Here is a 22927-nt window from a genome sequence, read left to right on the forward strand (position 1 = left end):
CGCTTCGCGTGGCCATCTTGGTAAGGAGTGAGTCCCAATGTTAATCGATACCCTTCGCGTGGCCATCTTGGTAAGGGGTGAGTCTCAATAATAATTAGCTGGGAGAGGCCATCTTGATAAGGGGTGAATGGCAATGTAAATTCGTCTTGATTTTAAGCTTTCGTGACTGCAGGAATTCAAATTCTTTGGTTCTTTCGGTGAAGTCACCTCCGCGTTGAAGGGAAACAATAAAGTAATACAAATGCAAAACAATAAAATTATTGTAAAACAATGAAATTATTATTCTTGCTTCTGTGGTTAAAGTCACCACCACGTAGAAGGGAAACAATAAAATAATAAAAATATAAAACAATACAATTCTCACGACGTTTCGACTGCAATACAAGCAATCATCATCAGGTGTGAAAACCACAGCAAGAAAATTTGAAAAAAGTGGCGTTTTTTTATTTTAACGTTAGCACTACGGAGAGCGATTTGTCATTTTGTTCAGATGGACGAGTCCATCTATGTGAGGAGGGGGGACACGAAAATAATGGATGTGGTCTGAAAGCCACCGTAAGCGTGAACAATCAATTAAGACCCGAAATGGTTTATCAATTCCTTCCAATGATTGCTAATCATTGATTGCTAATCATTGGAAGAATGTGATAAACCATTTCGGGTCTTAATTGATTGTTCACGCTTAAGGTGGCTTTCAGACAGCATCCATTATTTTCGTCTCCCCCCTCCTCTTTTCCGAACATAGATGGACTCGTCCATCTGAACAAACTGTCAAATCGCTCTCCGTGGTGCTAACGTTAAAATAAAAACGCCACTTTTTTCAAATTTTCTTGCTGTGGGTTTCACACCTGATGATGATTGCTTGTGTTGCAGTCGAAACGTCGTGAGAATTTTATTGTTTTATATTTTTATTATTTTATTGTTTCCCTTCTACGTGGTGGTGACTTTAACCACAGAACCAAGAATAATAATTTTATTGTTTTACAATAATTTTATTGTTTTATATTTTTATTATTTTATTGTTTCCCTTCTACGTGGTGACTTTAACCACAGAACCAAGTATAATAATTTTATTGTTTTAGCAATAATTTGATCGTTTTATATTTTTTTAATTTTATTGTTTCCCTTCTACGTGGTGACTTTACCTGAAAGAACCAAGAATAATAGTTTTATTGTTTTACAATAATTTTATTGTGTTATATTTTTATTATTTTATTGTTTCCCTTCTACGTGGTGACTTTAACCACAGAACCAAGAATAATAATTTCATTGGTTTACAATATTTTTTTTGTTTTATATTTTTATTATTTTATTGTTTCCCTTCTACGTGGTGACTTTAACCACAGAACCAAGAATAATAATTTCATTGTTTTACAATAATTTTATTGTTTTATATTTTTATTATTTTATTGTTTCCCTTCTACGTGGTGGTGACTTTACCGAAAGAACCAAGAATAATAATTTTATTGTTTTACAATAATTTTATTGTTTATATTTTTATTATTTTATTGTTTCCCTTCTACGTGGTCACTTTAACCACAGAACGAAGAATAATAATTTTATTGTTTTACAATAATTTTATTGTTTTATATTTTAATTATTTTATTGTTTCCCTTCTACGTGGTGACTTTAACCACAGAACCAAGAATAATTTCATTGTTTTACAAAATTTTTATTGTTTTATATTTTAATTATTTTATTGTTTCCCTTCTACGTGGTGACTTTAACCACAGAACCAAGAATAATAATTTCATTGTTTTACAATAATTTTATTGTTTTATATTTTTATTATTTTATTGTTTCCCTTCTACGTGGTGACTTTAACCACAGAACCAAGAATAATAATTTCATTGTTTTACAATAATTTTATTGTTTTATATTTTAATTATTTTATTGTTTCCCTTCTACGTGGTGACTTTAACCACAGAACCAAGAATAATTTCATTGTTTTACAAAAATTTTATTGTTTTATATTTAAATTATTTTATTGTTTCCCTTCTACGTGGTGACTTTAACCACAGAACCAAGAATAATAATTTAATTGTTTTACAATAATTTTATTGTTTTATATTTTTATTATTTTATTGTTTCCCTTCTACGTGGTGACTTTAACCACAGAACCAAGAATAATAATTTTATTGTTTTACAATAATTTTATTTTTTATATTTTAATTATTTATTGTTTCCCTTCTACGTGGTGACTTTAACCACAGAACCAAGAATAATTTCATTGTTTTACAATAATATGATTGTTTTATATTTTTTATTATTTTATTGTTTCCCTTCTACGTGGTGACTTTAACCACAGAACCAAGAATAATAATTTTATTGTTTTAACAATAATTTTATCGTTTTATATATTTTTAATTTCATTGTTTCCCTTCTACGTGGTGACTTTACCTGAACGAACCAAGAATATGAATCCCTGCAGTCACGAAAACTTTAAATACATTTTTTTAAAAAGTAAAGAAATAAATAAGAACCTCACGACGTTTCGGGCCCAACGCAAAAGCACCCCGAAAGGTCGTGAGTAAATTTTTTTTATTTTATTTTATTTTTTAATAATTATTATTTTCACCTACGTGATTTGCCTCGGCAGCCCGCCTGCTTTGTTGTTGCACCTGAAGACGGTGGCTTGTGTTGCCCACCGAAACGTCGTGATTTAATAGTTATACTTGCTAGGGAACCTCCTGGTTACTACACCACCAGCAGTAGCCCACAGGGGATTATTGTTGTGTCCGTCCGTCCGTCGTGCATCCAAAGAGATGGGAGGGGCTGGGTGGAGAGGGGGAGGGTGGGGAGAGGCTGGGTGGGGAGGGGCTTGGGTGGGGGGTGGGAGGGGTGGGGCTGGGTGGGGAGGGGCTAGGTGGGGAGGGAGGGGCGGGGCTGGGTAGGGAGATGCTAGGTGGGGAGGGAGGGGCTGGGTGGGGAGGGGTTGGGTGGGGAGGGGCTTGGGTGGGGGGTGGGAGGGGTGGGGCTGGGTGGGGAGGGGGTGGGGAGGGGCTGGGTGGGGAGGGGGTGGGGAGGGGCTGGGTGGGGAGGGGGTGGGGAGGGGCTGGGTGGGGTTGAGAGGGGTGGGGCTGGGTAGGGAGGGGCTGGGTGGGGAGGGGCTGGGTGGGGAGGGGCTGGGTGGGGAGGGGCTGGGTGGGGAGGGGCTTGGGTGGGGAGGGTGGGGCTGGGTGGGGGTGAGAGGGGTGGGGCTGGGTGGGGAGGGGCTTGGGTGGGGGGGAGGTGCTGCTCACCCCGTGGTGCCCTTATAAAACTCAACGTTTCACCTACTCACGCCAGGATTGTGCCAGGCCCTCACAGTCGGGAATATTGTTGCTGAACACACCACCACGTGGTGGTGCCACCGATGTTGTTGTTGTTGTTGACCCGGGCCATTGACCGAGCAACCCAACGTTCCTACCAGCTCCTCCCTCCGCAGGAGAACGCGTTTACTTTTTTCAACCTACGGGACTTTACCGAGCGAGTCAAAGAGAATGTAAATTTGCTTGAAGAGGTCATCTTGGTAAGGGGCGAGTCCCAATGTTGATTCGCTCGGAAAGGCCATCTTGGTAAGGGGTGAGTCCCAGGGTTGATTAGCTTGGAGAGGCCATCTTGGTAAGGGGTGAGTCCCAACGTTAAAGAGCTCGGAAAGGCCATCTTGGTAAGGGGTGAGTCCCAATGTTAATTAGCTCGGAAATGCCATCTTGGTAAGGGGTGAGTCCCAATGTTAATTAGCTCGGAAAGGCCATCTTGGTAAGGGGTGAGTCCCAATGTTAATTCGCTCGGAAAGGCCATCTTGGTAAGGGGTGAGTCCCAACGTTAATTAGCTCGGAAAGGCCATCTTGGTAAGGCGTGAGTCCCAATGTTAATTAGCTCGGAAAGGCCACCTTGGTAAGGGGTGAGTCCCAATGTTAATTAGCTCGGAAAGGCGATCTTGGTAAGGGGTGAGTCCCAATGTTAATTCGCTCGGAAAGGCCATCTTGGTAAGGGGTGAGTCCCAACGTTAATTAGCTCGGAAAGGCCATTTTGGTAAGGGGCGAGTCCCAATGTTAATTAGCTCGGAAAGGCCATCTTGGTAAGGGGCGACTCCCAATGTTAATTAGCTTAGAAAGGCCATCTTGGTAAGGGGTGAGTCCCAGTGTTAATTAGTTCGGAAAGGCCATCTTGGTAAGGGGTGAGTCCCAACGTTAATTAGCTCGGAAAGGCCATTTTGGTAAGGGGTGAGTCCCAATGTTAATTAGCTCGGAAAGACCATCTTGGTAAGGGTTGATTCCCAACGTTAATTAGCTCGGAAAGTCCATTTTGGTAAGGGGTGAGTCCCAATGTTAATTAGCTCGAAAAGGCCATCTTGGCAAGGGGTGAGTCCCAACGTTAATTAGCTCGGAAAGGCCATCTTGGTAAGGGGTGAGTCCCAACGTTAATTAGCTTGTAAAGGCCATCTTGGTAAGGGGTGAGTCCCAACGTTAATTAGCTCGGAAAGGCCATCTTGGTAAGGGGTGAGTCCCAATGTTAATTAGCTGGGAAAGGCCATCTTGGTAAGGGGCGAGTCCCAATGTTAATTAGCTGGGAAAGGCCATCTTGGTAAGGGGTGAGTCCCAACGTTAATTAGCTCGGAAAGGCCATCTTGGTAAGGGGTGAGTCCCAACGTCAATTAGCTCGGAAAGGCCATCTTGGTAAGGGGTGAGTCCCAATGTTAATTAGCTCGGAAATGCCATCTTGGTAAGGGGTGAGTCCCAACGTCAATTAGCTCGGAAAGGCCATTTTGGTAAGGGGCGAGTCCCAATGTTAATTAGCTGGGAAAGGCCATCTTGGTAAGGGGTGAGTCCCAACGTTAATTAGCTCGGAAAGGCATCTTGGTAAGGGGTGAGTCCCAGTGTTAATTAGTTCGGAAAGGCCATCTTGGTAAGGGGTGAGTCCCAATGTTAATTAGCTGGGAAAGGCCATCTTGGTAAAGGGCGAGTCCTAATGTTAATTAGCTCGGAAAGGCCATCTTGGTAAGGGGTGAGTCCCAACGCTAATTAGCTCGAAAAGGCCATCTTGGTAAGGGGTGAGTCCCAGCGCTAATCCGTTCGGAAAGGCCATCTTGGTAAGGGGTGAGTCCCAACGTTAATTGATATGCTTCGCGTGGGCAATCTTGGTAAGGCGTGAGTCCCAGGGTTAATTAGCTTGGGGAGGCCATCTTCGTAAGGGTGAGTCCCAGGGTTAATTAGCTTGGAGAGGCCATCTTGGTAAGGGGTGAGTCCCAATGTTAATTAGCTTGCAGAGGCCATATTGGTAAGGGGTGAGCCCCAATGTTAAACCATCTGTGTCAAAGAGCTTCACAGCTTCTCAGATTTAACTCCTCCCGCGGTCTAAATAAATATTCTGATTGTGATTCTGTAACTGGGGGCATCTGTGGCGAAGAGCTTCACAGCTTGTCAGATTTAACTCATCCCGCGCTCCGATTCTGATTGGTCGGTTCCGCATGGCAACAGCGGTGGGGGGGGGGGGTCAGCAGCACATCCCATTGGCTCGAACGTCTCCGACCAATGGGGATCGAGCGAGCTCCGTTGCCTCTTCCCGCCCCCACCGAGCAGTTGCCATGGCAATTTTTTCCCGCGCTTTTTTTCCCGCGCTTTCCCCTCCCCTCACCGCCAACCAACTACTGCCCCGCCATCTTGAGGCGGTACAATTTAAATGTCGGATTGAGCAAATGTCACGTTAGATTTAACAACATTTAACAATTTCTCAGCGTGAGCGTGGATAACAACGATGGTCATCCTCAAGGGACGATCGCGCGTGAGTGTGTCCGGTTTGCAGAAAAAAGTTCGCGAAATAACGACTTTGTAATAACAATTTTTTAAAAACAACTTTTAAAGTTTATTTTCAAATCGACTTAACTTTATTCGTGTCTCTCGTGCGCGTCTAATCATCCATGTGAGTGGCTTTATGCTCCACTCACACGTGTCTCTGTGTGTCTATCTGTGTGTGTATATATACACCTGTGTGTGTGTATATATATATCTGTGTGCATATATCTGTGTGTATATATCTATCTGTGTGTGTGAGTGTCTATCTGCGTGTGTATATCTGTGTGTGTGTCTCTGTGTGTGTGTCTCTGTGTGTGTCTATCTGTGTGTGTGTCTATCTCGCTGTATCTGAGGTGATTGTAGAGCCTCAGATAACGGAGGAAGTAGTCAGACCCTGTGAGTGGTTTTATACTCCACTCACACGTGTCTGTGTGTGTCTATCTGTGTGTCTATCTGTGTGTGTGTCTGTGTGTGTCTGTGTCTATCTGTGTGTGTGTCTGTGTCTATCTGTGTGTGTGTCTATCTGTGTGTGTCTATCGTGTGTGTCTGTGTGTCTATCTGTGTGCGTGTCTATCTGTGTGTCTATCTGTGTGTATCTGTGTGTGTCTATCTGTGTGTGTCTATCTGTGTGTGTCTATCTGTGTGTGTGTCTATCTGTGTGTGTGTCTTTCTGTGTGTGTGTCTATCTGTGTGTGTATGTGTCTATCTGTGTGTATGTGTCTATCTGTGTGTGTATGTGTCTATCTGTGTGTATGTGTCTATCTGTGTGTGTATGTGTCTATCTGTGTGTGTATGTGTGTATCTGTGTGTGTCTCTGTGTGTGTCTGTGTGTGTCTGTGTGTGTGTCTGTGTGTGTCTCTGTGTGTGTGTGTCTATCTGTGTATGTGTGTCTATCTGTGTGTGTCTATCTGTGTGCGTCTATATCGCTGTATCTGAGGTGATTGTAGAGCCTCAGATAACGGAGGAAGTTGTCAGACCCTGTGAGTGGTTTTATACTCCACTCACACGTGTCTGTGTGTGTCTATCTGTGTGTGTCTATCTGTGTGTGTGTCTATCTGTCTGTGTGTGTGTGTATCTGTGTGTCTATCTGTGTGTGTCTGTGTGTGTGTCTATCTGTATGTGTGTGTCTATCTGTGTGTGTCTATCTGTGTGTGTCTGTCTGTGTGTGTATCTGTGTGTCTATCTTGTGTGTGTCAATCTGTGTGTGTGTCTATCTGTGTGTCTATCTGTGTGTGTGTCTATCTGTGTGTGTCTATCTGTGTGTGTGTGTCTATCTGTGTGTGTATCTGCGTGTGTATCTGCGTGTGTGTCTATCTGTGTATGTGTGTCTATCTGTGTGTCTATCTGTGTCTATCTGTGTCTGTATCTACGTGTCTATCTGTGTGTGTCTATCTGTGTGTCTATCTGTGTGTCTATCTGTGTGTGTATCTGTGTATGTGTCTATCTGTGTGTGTATCTGTGTATGTGTCTATCTGTGTGTGTCTATCTCGCTGTATCTGAGGTGATTGTAGAGCCTCAGATAACGGAGGAAGTAGTCAGACCCTGTGAGTGGTTTTATACTCCACTCACACGTGTCTGTGTGTGTCTATCTGTGTGTGTGTCTATCTGTGTATGTCTGTCTATCTGTGTGGGGAGCGGTGGTGTAGCGGTTAGCGCTACGCTGCGCTATGAACCCGGCGACCCGGGTTCGATTCCCGCTCACGGCCAACACCAGTGACGATTATCTGAACCGGTCCCGGGCCTCCCCTAGGTCGACTCAGCCTCAAATGAGTACCTGGTGCGGTGTGTAAACATTGCCACTAGGGAGACAAAGGCGGTCGGGCGTGGTGCTGGCCACCCACCCCCTCGTGTACCGTTCCGGCCTTCATAGGCGCTCGCTAACAGCACTTGCCCCTACAGTCTGTGCAGGCTATATGGGGGATCTTTTGTGTGTGTGTGTGTACGTGTCTGTGTGTCTATATATGTGTGTGTCTGTGAGTGTGTCTGTGTGTGTGTCTATCTGTGTGTCTATCTTGTGTGTGTGTCTATCTTGTGTGTGTGTCTATCTGCGCGTGTGTCTGTATGCGCGTGTGTCTTATCTGTGTGTGTGTCTATCTGTGTGTGTGTGTATCTGTGTGTGTGTCTGTCTGCGTGTGTCTGTCTGCGTGTGTGTTTCTGCGTGTGTCTGTCTGTGCGTGTGTCTATCTGTGTGAGTGTCGATATGTGTGTGTCTATCTGCGTGTGTGTCTATGTGTGTGTGTCTATCTGTGTGTGTGTCTATCTGTGTGAGTGTCTATCTGTGTGTGTCTATCTGCGTGTGTGTCTATATGTGTGTGTCTATCTGTGTGTGTCTATCTCGCTGTATCTGAGGTGATTGTAGAGCCTCAGATAACGGAGGAAGTTGTCAGACCCTTTGATTGGTTTTATACTCCACTCACACGTGTCTGTGTGTGTCTATCTGTGTGTGTGTGTTTATCTGTGTATGTGTGTCTATCTGTGTATGTCTATCTGTGTGTGTCTATCTGTGTGAGTGTCTATCTGTGTGTGTCTATCTGTGTGTGTCTATCTCGATGTATCTGAGGTGATCTGTGTGTGTCTATCTGCGTGTGTATCCGTCTATGTTGCACTTGGATCGTCTTTTTGTTTCGGGAAAACGTTTGGCCGTGTAACGCTCCCCTCTCCTGCAGTCGAAATAAATGTGGTGGTGGTGGTGTTGGTGGTGTTGGTGCGTCCGTGTCTCTTACAGATGCAGAGCTACAGAGCCATACCTGGAGGTGAGTGATGGTGTAGTGGTGGTGATGATGATGATGATGGCGGCGGCGGCGGCGATGATGGTGGTGATGGGAGCGCTGCGCTACGAACCCGGCGACCCGGGTTCGATTCCCGCTCAAGGCCGCCAACAACGGTGACGATTATCTGAACCGGTCCCGGGCCTCCCCTAGGTCGGCTCGGCCTCGCATGAGCAGCTGGTGTAGCGGTGGTGCAGTAAACGTTGCTAGCGCTGGGGAGAGACAAAGGCGGCCGGGCGTGGTGGTGCTGGCCACCCACCCCCTCGTGTGCCACAGTGCCGGTAGCCCTCATAGGTGCTCGCTAACAGCACTTGCCCCTACAGTCTGTTAAGGCTATATAGGGGGATCTTTGTCTTTGGTGGTGATAGTGATGATAGTGGTGGTGGTGGTGGTGGCAGGCAAGGCTGCGTTGGCTGGGTCATGCAGCCCGCATGCCCAGCCACCGCATCATGCCCAAACAGCTTTTGTTCGGCCGGATCGAGGGGGCTAAACGGGCGCGGCACGGGCTAGAGAAGAGATGGAGTGACGTGGTACAGGAGGACGTGGAGCTGAGTGGACTTGCCGATGACTGGTACCAGCGGTGTCAAGATCGGCCTCTGTGGAGGAGGCTCGTGAAGGATGTGAGGGCTAATGCCCCCACTCCCCATTAGGTGGGGGCTGATCTCCCCCTCCCCACTCCCCATTAGGTGGGGGCTGATCTCCCCCTCCCCACTCCCCATTGAGTGGGGGCTGATCTCCCCCTCCCCCCTCCCCACTAGGTGGGGGCTGATCTCACACTCCCCACTCCCCATTAGGTGGGGGCTGATCTCCCCCTCCCCCCTCCCTATTAGGTGGGGGCTGATCTCCCCCTCCCCACTCCCCATTAGGTGGGGGCTGATCTCCCCCTCCCCATTAGGTGGGGGCTGATCTCCCCCTCCCCACTCCCCATTAGGTGGGGGCTGATCTCCCCCTCCCCACTAGGTGGGGGCTGATCTCCTCCCCACTCCCCATTAGGTGGGGGCTGATCTCCTCCCCACTCCCCATTAGGTGGGGGCTGATCTCCCCACTCCCCATTAGGTGGGGGCTGATCTCCCCCTCCCCACCCCCCACTAGGTGGGGGCATAGAGCTAGGCTGGCAGACACCGCCTCGGGGTTAATTACGCCCGTCGCCCTTCCCCCCCACCCACCCACTGGCGCGTCCTAACCCGCGCGGATCACGTCACATTGTCCGACTCGCCCGCTCGCCGGCTTTCCCGGAGTTAATCAATGATTTCCTCTCAGCCGTCGTTGTCAACAAGCCGACGGTGCTCACAGTCGATCGATCGATCAATCAATCAATTAACCTCCGCGCTACGCTCAAGCGTCTCTCTAATTATTTATTTGTGTGCGCGCGTACGCCGATTAAAGTCACTCGCACACCGTCATGCGCCAATCGCTGTCCCACCGCTCTTCACACACACGTCTCACACACACACACACACGCGTCACACACACACACGTCACACGTCACACACACACACACACACGTCACACACACGTCACACACACACACGCGTCACACACACACACGTCACACACACGCGTCACACACACGCATCACACACACGCGCGTCACACACACACACGTCACACACACGCGCGTCACACACACACGCGTCACACACACACGTCACACACGCGCGTCACACACACGCGCGTCACACACACACACGTCACACACACACGCGTCACACACACACGTCACACACACACGTCACACACACGCGCGTCACACACACACGCGTCACACACACACACGTCACACACACACGTCACACACACGTCACACACACGCGTCACACACACACACGTCACACACACATGCGTCACACACACACGTCACACACACGTCACACACACACGCGTCACACACACGTCACACACGCGTCACACACACGCGTCACACACACGTCACACACACACGCGTCACACACACACACGTCACACACACACGTCACACACACACGTCACACACACGCGTCACACACACACGCTTCTCACACACACGCGTCACACACACACGCGTCACACACACACACGTCACACACACACACGTCACACACACGTCACACACACGCGTCACACATACACACGTCACACACACGTCACACACACGCGTCACACACACGTCACACACACACGTCACACACACACGTCACACACACACGCGTCACACACACACGCGTCACACACACACACACGCGTCACACACACACGCGTCACACACGCACGTCACACACACACACGTCACACACACGCGTCACACACACACGCGTCACACACACGTCACACACACGTCACACACACGCGTCACACACACACGCGTCACACACACACGTCACACACGTCACTCACACACACACACGCACGTCACACACACACGCGTCACACACACACGCGTCACACACACACACGTCACACACACACACGCGTCACACGTCACACACACACGCTCGTCACAACGTCAATCTGCGCTAAGGGTTTATTCCCGGAGCGAATAGCGGAGCCCCCCCCCACGTTCATGGCCCCCCTCCGGCCCAGCGCCCTTCCCGTCGGCGCCTAACCTCCTGTCACCAGCGAGCTGGGCTGAATTGGTCCCCCCAATTCCTTCCTCCTTACTTACTTACTCACCTTCCCAGCTGCACGATGGTGGGTGGGTGAAGGTGGGGGGGTGATGTCGGGGAAGATGGCCGCCTCGGAGACTTCGGCCCCCCCTCCCCGTGCATTCGTTTATCGGCTGCACCCTGCAGGCGCCCCACGGACGCCGAGGGCGGCTGGTGCTCTCTCTCCAGCCACTCCGGAAGAACTCTTGACCCAAAGCCCGTTGATAATCCCCGGGGTCGCGCGACGTCTCTGTAACCTGCGGTTCTCCTCGCCGCTGACTCGCCGACAATCCCCCCCGGGCACACACTCACACACTCACTCTCTCTCTCTCGGATCCTGCCCATGTGCCCGGGGGACTCTTCCCTCCTCCTCCCACCCGGGACTGCTTAGACTGCCGCGGGGTGCTCGCTTTGAGGGTTACCGTCCCCCCGTTGCTGTGTGCCCGTCATCGCGGGCGGTCCTGTAAAGTGGGGGGACCGCCACGTTATCCGGTCTCGGGGAGGGGGGGGGGGGGGGGGGCTCGGCCAATTTCCTGGCCCGGGGAAACCGTGGAACGTCCGCCGCTAGTGGGGTCCTCGGGTGACAGCCCATCGTACCGGGTGTACCCTCCTCGAGAACCGCTACGGAGGGCGCGTGCGAGTGTTTTAGTGGGGGCACGTGCGAGTGTTTTAGTGGGGCGTGCGAGTGTTTAGTGGGGCAAGTGCGAGTGTTTTAGTGGGGGCGTGCGAGTGTTTTAGTGGGGGACGTGCGAGTGTTTTAGTGGGAGCGTGCGAGTGTTTAGTGGGGGTGTGCGAGTGTTTAGTGGGGAGTGTTTTAGTGGGACGTGCGAGTGTTTTAGTGGGGCGTGCGAGTGTTTAGTGGGGGACGTGCGAGTGTTTAGTGGGGAGTGTTTAGTGGGACGTGCGAGTGTTTTAGTGGGGACGTGCGAGTGTTTTAGTGGGGGCCGTGCGAGTGTTTGAGTGGGGACGTGCGAGTGTTTTAGTGGGGGCGTGCGAGTGTTTTAGTTGGGGGCGTGCGAGTGTTTTAGTGGGACGTCCCGAGTGTTTTAGTGGGGGCGTGCGAGTGTTTTAGTGGGGCGTGCGAGTGTTTTAGTGGGGGGCGTGCGAGTGTTTAGTGGGGAGTGTTTAGTGGGGGGCGTGCGAGTGTTTTAGTGGGGAGTGTTTTAGTGGGGGCGTGCGAGTGTTTAGTGGGACGTGCGAGTGTTTAGTGGGGGGCGTGCGAGTGTTTTAGTGGGGGGCGTGCGAGTGTTTTAGTGGGGGGCGTGCGAGTGTTTTAGTGGGGGGCGTGCGAGTGTTTTAGTGGGGGGCGTGCGAGTGTTTTAGTGGGGGGCGTGCGAGTGTTTTAGTGGGGGGCGTGCGAGTGTTTTAGTGGGGGGCGTGCGAGTGTTTTAGTGGGGGGCGTGCGAGTGTTTTAGTGGGGGGCGTGCGAGTGTTTAGTGGGGGCGTGCGAGTGTTTAGTGGGGGGCGTGCGAGTGTTTTAGTGGGGGCGTGCGAGTGTTTTAGTGGGGCACGTGCGAGTGTTTTAGTGGGGCGTGCGAGTGTTTAGTGAGGGCGTGCGAGTGTTTTAGTGGGAGCACGTGCGAGTGTTTTAGTGGGGACGTGCGAGTGCTTAGTGGGGGCGTGAGTGTTTTAGTGGGGGCGTGCGAGTGTTTTAGTGGGACGAGCGAGTGTTTTAGTGGGGGCGTGCGAGTGTTTTAGTGGGGGCGTGCGAGTGTTTTAGTGGGCACGTGCGAGTGTTTTAGTGGGGGCGTGCGAGTGTTTTAGTGGGGACGTGCGAGTGTTTTAGTGGGGACGTGCGAGTGTTTTAGTGGGGGCGTGCGAGTGTTTAGTGGGGGCGTGCGAGTGTTTTAGTGGGGGCGTGCGAGTGTTTTAGTGGGGCGTGCGAGTGTTTTAGTGGGGGCGTGCGAGTGTTTTAGTGGGGGCGTGCGAGTGTTTTAGTGGGGGGCGTGCGAGTGTTTTAGTGGGGCACGTGCGAGTGTTTTAGTGGGGGCGTGCGAGTGTTTTAGTGGGGACGTGCGAGTGTTTTAGTGGGGACGTGCGAGTGTTTTAGTGGGGGCGTGCGAGTGTTTTAGTGGGACGTGCGAGTGTTTTAGTGGGACGTGCGAGTGTTTTAGTGGGGCACGTGCGAGTGTTTTAGTGGGACGTGCGAGTGTTTTAGTGGGACGTGCGAGTGTTTTAGTGGGACGTGCGAGTGTTTAGTGGGGGCGTGCGAGTGTTTTAGTGGGGCGTGCGAGTGTTTTAGTGGGGACGTGCGAGTGTTTTAGTGGGGGGCGTGCGAGTGTTTAGTGGGGGCGTGCGAGTGTTTTAGTGGGGACGTGCGAGTGTTTTAGTGGGGCGTGCGAGTGTTTTAGTGGGGGCGCTGGCGAGTGTTTTAGTGGGGCACGTGCGAGTGTTTTAGTGGGACGTGCGAGTGTTTTAGTGGGACGTGCGAGTGTTTTAGTGGGACGTGCGAGTGTTTAGTGGGGGCGTGCGAGTGTTTTAGTGGGACGTGCGAGTGTTTAGTGGGACGTGCGAGTGTTTTAGTGGGGGCGTGCGAGTGTTTAGTGGGGCACGTGCGAGTGTTTTAGTGGGACGTGCGAGTGTTTTAGTGGGGGCGTGCGAGTGTTTTAGTGGGGCACGTGCGAGTGTTTTAGTGGGACGTGCGAGTGTTTAGTGGGGGCGTGCGAGTGTTTTAGTGGGGGCGTGCGAGTGTTTAGTGGGGACGTGCGAGTGTTTTAGTGGGGAGTGTTTAGTGGGACGTGCGAGTGTTTAGTGGGGGCGTGCGAGTGTTTTAGTGGGACGTGCGAGTGTTTTAGTGGGGGACGTGCGAGTGTTTTAGTGGGACGTGCGAGTGTTTTAGTGGGGGCGTGCGAGTGTTTAGTGGGGACGTGCGAGTGTTTTAGTGGGGAGTGTTTAGTGGGACGTGCGAGTGTTTAGTGGGGGCGTGCGAGTGTTTTAGTGGGACGTGCGAGTATTTTAGTGGGGGACGTGCGAGTGTTTTAGTGGGACGTGCGAGTGTTTTAGTGGGGGCGTGCGAGTGTTTTAGTGGGGCGTGCGAGTGTTTTAGTGGGGGCGTGCGAGTGTTTTAGTGGGGGCGTGAGATTGTTTTAGTGGGGGCGTGCGAGTGTTTTAGTGGGGGCGTGCGAGTGTTTTAGTGGGGGCGTGCGAGTGTTTTAGTGGGGGCGTGCGAGTGTTTTAGTGGGGGGCGTGCGAGTGTTTTAGTGGGGACGTGCGAGTGTTTAGTGGGACGTGCGAGTGTTTTAGTGGGGCGTGCGAGTGTTTTAGTGGGGCGCGTGCGAGTGTTTTAGTGGGGGCGTGCGAGTGTTTTAGTGGGGGCGTGCGAGTGTTTTAGTGGGGGGCGTGCGAGTGTTTTAGTGGGGACGTGCGAGTGTTTAGTGGGACGTGCGAGTGTTTTAGTGGGGCGTGCGAGTGTTTTAGTGGGGCGCGTGCGAGTGTTTTAGTGGGGGCGTGCGAGTGTTTTAGTGGGGGCGTGCGAGTGTTTTAGTGGGGGCGTGCGAGTGTTTTAGTGGGGGACGTGCGAGTGTTTTAGTGGGGCACGTGCGAGTGTTTTAGTGGGGGTGTGCGAGTGTTTTAGTGGGGGCGTGCGAGTGTTTTAGTGGAGCACGTGCGAGTGTTTTAGTGGGGAGTGCGAGTGTTTTAGTGGGGGCGTGCGAGTGTTTTAGTGGGGAGTGCGAGTGTTTTAGTGGGGGCGTGCGAGTGTTTTAGTGGGGGCGTGCGAGTGTTTTAGTAGGGGGCGTGCGAGTGTTTTAGTGGGGGCGTGCGAGTGTTTTAGTGGGGGCGTGCGAGTGTTTTAGTGGGGGCGTGCGAGTGTTTTAGTGGGACGTGCGAGTGTTTTAGTGGGGGCGTGCGAGTGTTTTAGTGGGGCGTGCGAGTGTTTTAGTGGGGACTTGCTGATGACCGGTACCAGCGGTGTCAAGATCGGCCTCTGTGGAGGAGGCTCGTGAAGGACGCTACTGGGCAGTTGGAGGCAGTCGCCCTCCAACAACAACGGAGGGCGGAGGAGCGACGCTCACAACAACGAGCGGAGCGCCGGGTGGCTAAAGCACAGCAGGTTGGCACAGTAGGGGGCACAGGTGGTGCATCTGCACCTAGCCTGGCACAGCAGTTCAACCCATGTCACCTGCAGGGTCTGTCACATGACCACCTCCTCATGCACCTAGCCTGGCACAGCAGCACAACCCATGGCACCTGCAGGGTCTGTCCCGTGACCTCCTCATGCACCTAGCCTGGCACAGCAGTCAACCCATGGCACCTGCTGGGTCTGTCCCGTGACCTCCTCATGCACCTAGCCTGGCACAGCAGTGCAACCCATGGCACATGCAGGGTCTGTCACGTGACCTCATGCACCTAGCCTGGCACAGCAGCACAACCCATGTCACCTGCAGGGTCTGTCCCGTGACCTCCTCCTCCTCATGCACCTAGCCTGGCACAGCAGCACAACCCATGGCACCTGCAGGGTCTGTCACGTGACCTCCTCCTCATGCACCTAGCCTGGCACAGCAGCACAACCCATGGCACCTGCTGGGTCTGTCCCGTGACCTCCTGCTAGAGAGCCTTCGACACTTCACGTGATAGTCTCAAAGTGCACCTAGCCTGGCACAGGTGCCGTGGTGACGTCACCGTCACTTGGTGGCGAATGGCGGGTGTTGGTATTGGTGGTGGTGTTGATGATGGTGGTGGTGTTGATCTGATGATGATGATGATGTTGATGATGGCAATAACGCTGATGATGATGGTGGTGTTGATCTGATGATGATGATGGTGGTGTTGATCTGATGATGATGTTAATGGTGGCAATAACGCTGATGATGATGGTGGTGTTGATCTGATGATGAGGATGATGGTGGTGTTGATCTGATGATGATGTTGATGGTGGCAATAACGCTGATGATGATGTTGCTGATGATGATGTTGATGTGTGTTCAGTACCTACTTTGGTATACAGATCGCTTGACATCACCGGTGATATTGGTAACGATGTCGGCGATGGTAATGTCGGTGATGGTGGCGGCGATGGCAGTGATGGCGGTGATGACGTCATGAACCCAGACCATCACCACGACGGTGATGGTGAAGATGGCGAAGATGGTGATGACGATGATGATGACGATGATGATGACCATGATGAAGATGGTGAAGATGATGATGGTGAAAGTGACGATTCTGAACTTGCTGACAACGTGGTGAGTTGGATAATGATGATGGTGGTGGTGGTGATGTCATCGCCACCATCATCATCACCATCATACTAATGGTTACCGTATTAGTCCTGTACTGTTGATCTGGATGCTGATGATGATGACAATGTTGAAGTTTCGATTTAAAGCTTTCGTGACTGCAAGGATTCATCTTCTTTGGTTCTTTCGGTAAAGCCACCACCACGTAGAATGAGAATAAAATAATAAATTGATAAAATAAAACAATAAAATTCTCACAAAACGCCGTGAGAATTTTATTGTGAAGTTACTTATGGTATTGATATCAATGATGATGTTAGTGATAACGATGATGGTGATGATGTTGGTGATGGTCGTGATGGTGTTGATGGTGATGATGATGGTGATGGTGGTGTTGATGATGGTGTTGATGGTGTTGATGATGGTGTTGATGATGGTGTTGATGATGGTGATGTTAATGGTGGTGTTGATGGTGGTGATGTAGGAGAAGCGATGGGAGCAGTGGGTGCTGGCCTCGCGATGTAACGCCATCACCACCATCACCATATCCCTATTGACATTGACGATGGTGACGATGGTGGTGTTGATGGTGTTGATGGTGTTGATGGTGATGATGGTGATGGTGGTGATGGTGTTGATGGTGATGGTGTTGATGGTGATGATGATGGTGATGATGGTGGTGATGATGGTGATGATGGTGATGATGGTGTTGATGGTGATGATGATGGTGGTGGTGGTGTTGATGGTGATGATGGTGACGATGGTGTTGATGGTGATGATGGTGACGATGGTGTTGATGGTGATGATGGTGACGATGGTGTTGATGGTGTTGATGGTGACGATGGTGTTGATGGTGATGATGGTGATGATGGTGATGTTAATGGTGGTGATGGTGGTGTTGATGGTGGTGATGTAGGAGAAGCGATGGGAGCAGTGGGTGCTGGCCTCGCGATGTAACGCCATCACCACCATCACCATATCCCTATTGACATTGACGATGGTGACGATGGTGACGATGGTGGTGTTGATGGTGATGATGGTGGTGGTGGTGGTGATGATGGTGATGATGGTGGTGATGTAGGAGAAGCGATGGGAGCAGTGGGTGCTGGCCTCGCGATGTAACGCCATCACCACCATCACCATATCCCTATTGACATTGACGATGGTGACGATGGTGGTGTTGATGGTGTTGATGGTGATGATGGTGATGATGATGATGGTGTTGATGGTGATGATGATGGTGATGATGGTGATGGTGTTGATGGTGATGATGATGGTGATGGTGTTGATGGTGATGATGGTGGTGGTGTTGATGGTGATGATGGTGACGATGGTGTTGATGGTGATGATGGTGTTGATGGTGATGATGGTGATGTTAATGGTGGTGATGGTGTTGTTGATGGTGGTGATGTAGGAGAAGCGATGGGAGCAGTGGGTGCTGGCCTCGCGATGCAACGCCATGAGGGGCCGACGGCAAGCGGAGGAGGAGGAAGAGAGGAGGAGGAGGATGGAGGAGGGGCGCAGCCCTGAGTGAGACGCGCATCATCACCATCAGAACCATCATCATCATCACCATCATCGTCATCGCCAACAACAACAACATCGTCATCGTCGTCACCACCAGCTGCATGAGATGATTGAATTCTCTCCCGCAAAGTTCATCACGCGCACAGACACTCGCACAACAATAGCCGCCATTCGCCACTCGGTGGCACTTGTGCCAGGCCACGTGCACCCTGAGGCCACGTGAAGTGTCGAACGCCCGCTGGCAGGAGGTCACGGGGCAGACCCAGGTGCCACGGGTCGACTGACTGAGATGACTGAGATGACTGAGATGACTGGCTGATGCACCACCTGTGCCCCCAACTGTGCCAACCCCGCTGTGCTTCAGCCGCCCGGCGCTCCGCTCGTTGTTGTGAGCGTCGCTCCTCCGCCCTCCGTTGTTGTTGTTGGAGGGCGACTGCCTCCAACTGCCCAGTGGCAGCGTCCTTCACGAGCCTCCTCCACAGAAGGCCGATCTTGACACCGCCGGTACCGGTCATCGGCAAGTCCGCTCAGCTCCACGTCCTCCTGTACCACGTCACTCCATCTCTTCTCTAGCCCGTGCCGCGCCCGTTTAGCCCCCTCGATCCGGCCGAACAAAAGCTTTTTAGGCATGCGGTGGCTGGGCATGCGGTGGCTGGGCATGCGGGCTACATGACCCAGCCAAAGCAGCCTTGCCCGCCGGAGGAGCTCACCGATGGGACTTTGCCCAGATCTTTCAAGGATTTGTGAGTTCCTCAACTCCCGGCCACGTAGTTTTACCGGGACCTGCCCACCATCATGAAGGTCCTTAATGATCGTGAGCAGAGAGTCAGGGACTCCAAAAGCACGAAGAACAACCCAGAGCCCAGGCCTACTGATGGTATCATAGGCCTTGACCAGGTCAATAAAGCATAGACGTAGGTGTTGTTGGAATTCACTACACCTCTGCTGTAGCAGACGGACAGAAAATATGGCATCTGTGCAGGACCGCCCTTTCCTGAAACCGCATTGGGGCTCCGCAAGCCTCTCCTCAGCGTGCCTGGCAAGGCGATGCTGAATAATCCTTGCCAGGACCTTTCCCGGCACACTGAGGAGTGAGATGCCCCTGTAGTTGTTACAGTCTGTGCGGTCCCCCTAATTAACGAGTGGGACCACCAGGGCATCCTTCCAATCCCGCGGAACCCGTCCAGTGGTCCAGACTGTTGTTATGATGTCATGTAGGGCAGCCTGTGCACAAACGCCACCCTCCCTCAGCATTTTGCTTGCGAGATCATCTCTGCCCGGCACTTTCCTAGTCAGACTCCGGATCGCCTTCAGTACTTCCTCGACAGATGTCACCTCAGCCAGCCACTCACAGGGGGTGACTACTTCTAATATTTGAGGCACCGCAGCCTCAGCAGGGTCATCCCCACTTTCCCCCATATTTTCTGGGCTGAGAGATGTCTTTCTCCACCCAAACCTCACAGAAATGCCAAGCAAATCTGCAATCCTGCTCCTGGGGGGTCGGAGATTGGATCACCGTCCTTTCCCCTAAGGATGGTGATAGGTGTGGCGCTGTAATTGTACTTTTTTGATGGAGTCAAATAGAGATTTGTAATCGTGGGCCACTGAGGCAGACTCCCATCTCCTCAGCAACCCGCGACCACCACCCATCCTTGCAGCGCCTCACGGCTCTCCGAACCTTCCGAGCGAAGGCTGCGGCGAGCCTCCTCATTCTCTGACGTGGGATTCCGTAGCCGATGACAGTGGGCCTGTCGCTTTTTCTCAGCCAGCCGGAACACCTCCTCTTGTCAGCCAGGGGTCTCTGCGGAGGTCTGGACCCTGTACCCAAAGCAGCCATCGCAGCTGCATGAATCACAGTGACACACACACACAGTGACACACACAGTGACACACACACACACACTGCTAGAGGCTACCTGGCCGCTGGTCCGTCACTATGTAGTCCGGCAGATGTTCTTGCTTGGACCCGGCATGCATCCATGATGTTGTGTGGATGCGCCGATGCCGGAACAGCGTGTTGGTAATTACAAGCCCATGGGCTGCACAAAAATCTAGCAGCCTCCTACCGTTGTTATTGAGCTGATCTGGCCCATGCCCTCCAATCACTCCAGACCAGGTGCCAGTATCATGACCAACTCGGGCATTGAAGTCACCCAACATGATGACTCTATCCCGAGGGGCCACTTTAGCCAGCACCTGTGACAGGAGGTCATAGAAGGCATCTGACTCATCGGCTTTGCCTGCATCCCTCCACGGATGTTCATCTTCGGTGGGGGCATAAGTAACCACGACCACCATTCCTCGCCTCCGGTTGATGGGAAGGCGAGCCCAAAGTAGCCTGGGGCTTACAGCTTCCCACACCTCACCGCCACGCTCCCACGCCCCCTTCATTATTTTGTTCAAAAGAAGAGCCACACCCTGTTGTTTGGCAGTCTGCTGCCCCGAGTAGAGGACTGTCCATCCCTCATGGTGGCAGGAGCCAGAGCCGGTCCACCGGACCTCCTGAATGCCGCATAGATCCAGGCGGTACCGGTCCAGCTCCCGACAGAGGAGTACAGCCTCTCCTCCGCAGTGAGCGTTCGAACATTCCACGTGGCCACCCGCAGTGGCTTTTTGCTGTTTCTGGAGGAGCCCCGAGGGTGAGGAATTCGGTCTCCCGGCTCCGCAAAAAATGGGGTTTGGCCGGGAGACGTCACAAACGCCTGTCCCCCCCGGGGCCCTCTAGGAAAAGCTTAGATTTTGAACACGTGTTTTAGTGCTGATGATGGTGCTTTTGATTCTGATTCATGCTAATGCTGCTGCTGCTGATGATTATGCTGATGACGCTGATGCTGCTGCTGAGGATGGTGATGATTATGCTGATGCTGCTGTTGGTTATGCTGATGATGGTGATGCTGCTGCTCCTGATGCTGATGGTGATGATGATCGTGCTGATGGTGAGGGCGATGATGGTGCTTATGGTGATGATGATGATGCTGCTGCTGCTGTAGGGATATTGAGACGGAGCGAAGGGAGTTCAAGGAGAATGAGACCCAGAAAGTCAGAGCCATGCGGAGATCACGAGGTGAGGAACCGCTCACCCACTCACTCCCCTACTCACCATGTCATCTACTCATTCACCAACTCACTCACCAACTTCCTATCTCATCTGTTCACCTACTCACCTTACTCACCAACTCACCTGCTCACTCACTCACCAACTCACCTGCTCACTCACTCACCGACTCACTCGTGCTGATGCTTTTGATTTTGCTGATTATGATGATGCTGATGATGATGATGCTGCTGCTGCTACAGATGATGGTGCTGATGATGATGCTGTTGTTGACTTACAGCTGTACACGAGGCTCTTGTGATGCAAACCCTGATAACGGATCTCATGGCTTCACTCAACACAGATAACCCGGTACACTCGCCCACTCGCCCACTCGCACAAACACTCGCCCACTCACCTACTCACTCAACCACTCGCACAAACACTCGCCCACTCACTCAGCCACTCGCACAAACACTCGCCCACTCACCCACTCACTCAGCCACTCGCACAAACACTCGCCCACTCACTCTCCCACACCCACCGGCTCTCCCACTCACCACTCGCACAGACGCTCACCCACTCACCCACCGACTCACCCGCTCACCACTTGCACACACGCTCATCCACTCACTCACTCACCCACTCACTCACCCACTCACCACTCACCCACCGACTCACCCACTCTCCCCACCCACTCTCCCACTCACCACTCGCACACACGCTCACCCACTCACTCTCCCACTCACCACTCGCACACACGCTCACCCACTCACCCACCCACTCACTCACCCACTCACCACTCGCACACCCACTCACCACTCACACACCCACTCACCACTCGCACACACGCTCACCCACTCACCCACCCACTCACTCACCACTCACACACACGTTCACCCACTCGCTCACCCACTCACTCACCCACTGACCCACTCTCCCACTCACTCACCACTCGCACACACACGCGCATTCACTCATCTATTCACACACTGACCCACCCATCCACTCAGTCATCCACCCACCCACTTACCCACTCACACAAACACTCACCCATTCACTTACCCCCTCTCCCACTCACCACTCGTACACACGCTCACCCACTCACCCACTCATTCACCACTCTCTCACACACTCACCCACTCACCCACTCTCCCACTCACCACTCGCACACACGCTCACCCACTCACCCACTCACCCACTGACCCACTCTCCCACTCACCACTCAGACACACGCACATTCCCTCATTCATTCACACTCTTGATCCACCCAGTCATCCACCCACCCACCTACCCACTTACACACTCACCCACTCACTCACCCACCAACTCACCCACTCTCCCACTCACCACTCGTACACACGCTCACCCACTCACCCACTCATTCACCACTCACTCTCACACATGTTCACCCGCTCACTCACCCACTCACCCACTCTCCCACTCACTCACCACTCGCACACACGCGCATTCACTCATCCATTCACACACTGACCCACCCATCCACCCAGTCATCCACCCACCCACTGACCCACTCTCCCACTCACAACTCAGACACAAGCACATTCCCTCATTCATTCATTCACACTCTGATCCACGCAGTCATCCACCCACCCACTTAACCACTCACCCACTCACTCACCCACCGACTCACCCACTCACCCACTCATTCACCACTCACTCACACACACGTTCACCCACTCACCCACTGACCCACTCTCCCACTCACCACTTAGACACATGTACATTCCCTCATTCATTCATTCACACTCTGATCCACCCAGTCATCCACCCACCCACCTACCCACTCACACACTCACCCACTCACTCACCCACTCACTCACCCACTCTCCCACTCACCACTCGTACACACGCTCACCCACTCTCCCACTCACTCACCACTCACTCACCCACTGACCCACTCTCCCACTCACTCACCACTCACACACACGCGAATTCACTCATTCAATCATTCACACACTGACCCTCCCATCCACCCAGTCATCCACCCACCCACCTACCC

The 22927-nt window shown here is 51.9% G+C and overlaps 1 protein-coding gene across 3 annotated transcripts in view; it reads left to right on the forward strand.

The window, feature by feature from the left end:
- Nucleotides 1-22927, forward strand: part of LOC142907471 (uncharacterized) — a 31703-nt gene that overhangs the window by 997 nt on the left and 7779 nt on the right. Inside the window, exons 1-6 of one of the 3 annotated variants that reach the window (XM_076057025.1) lie at nucleotides 5585-5766; nucleotides 8503-8530; nucleotides 16093-16349; nucleotides 17758-17873; nucleotides 20861-20934; nucleotides 21206-21276. In XM_076057025.1, the coding sequence (XP_075913140.1) occupies nucleotides 5740-5766; nucleotides 8503-8530; nucleotides 16093-16349; nucleotides 17758-17873; nucleotides 20861-20934; nucleotides 21206-21276 (573 nt within the window). In that variant the 5' untranslated portion in view covers nucleotides 5585-5739. Of the gene's footprint in view, nucleotides 1-5584; nucleotides 5767-8502; nucleotides 8531-16092; nucleotides 16350-17757; nucleotides 17874-20860; nucleotides 20935-21205; nucleotides 21277-22927 lie in introns of those variants that run through there. The other 2 variants (XM_076057023.1, XM_076057024.1) reach the window with 2 other exon arrangements.

Source organism: Petromyzon marinus, chromosome 79 (genome assembly GCF_048934315.1).
Source record: "Petromyzon marinus isolate PM22_M1 ecotype Great Lakes invasive population chromosome 79, UKy_Petmar_22M1.pri1.0, whole genome shotgun sequence".
NCBI classification, from domain to species: Eukaryota; Metazoa; Chordata; class Hyperoartia; order Petromyzontiformes; family Petromyzontidae; genus Petromyzon; species Petromyzon marinus.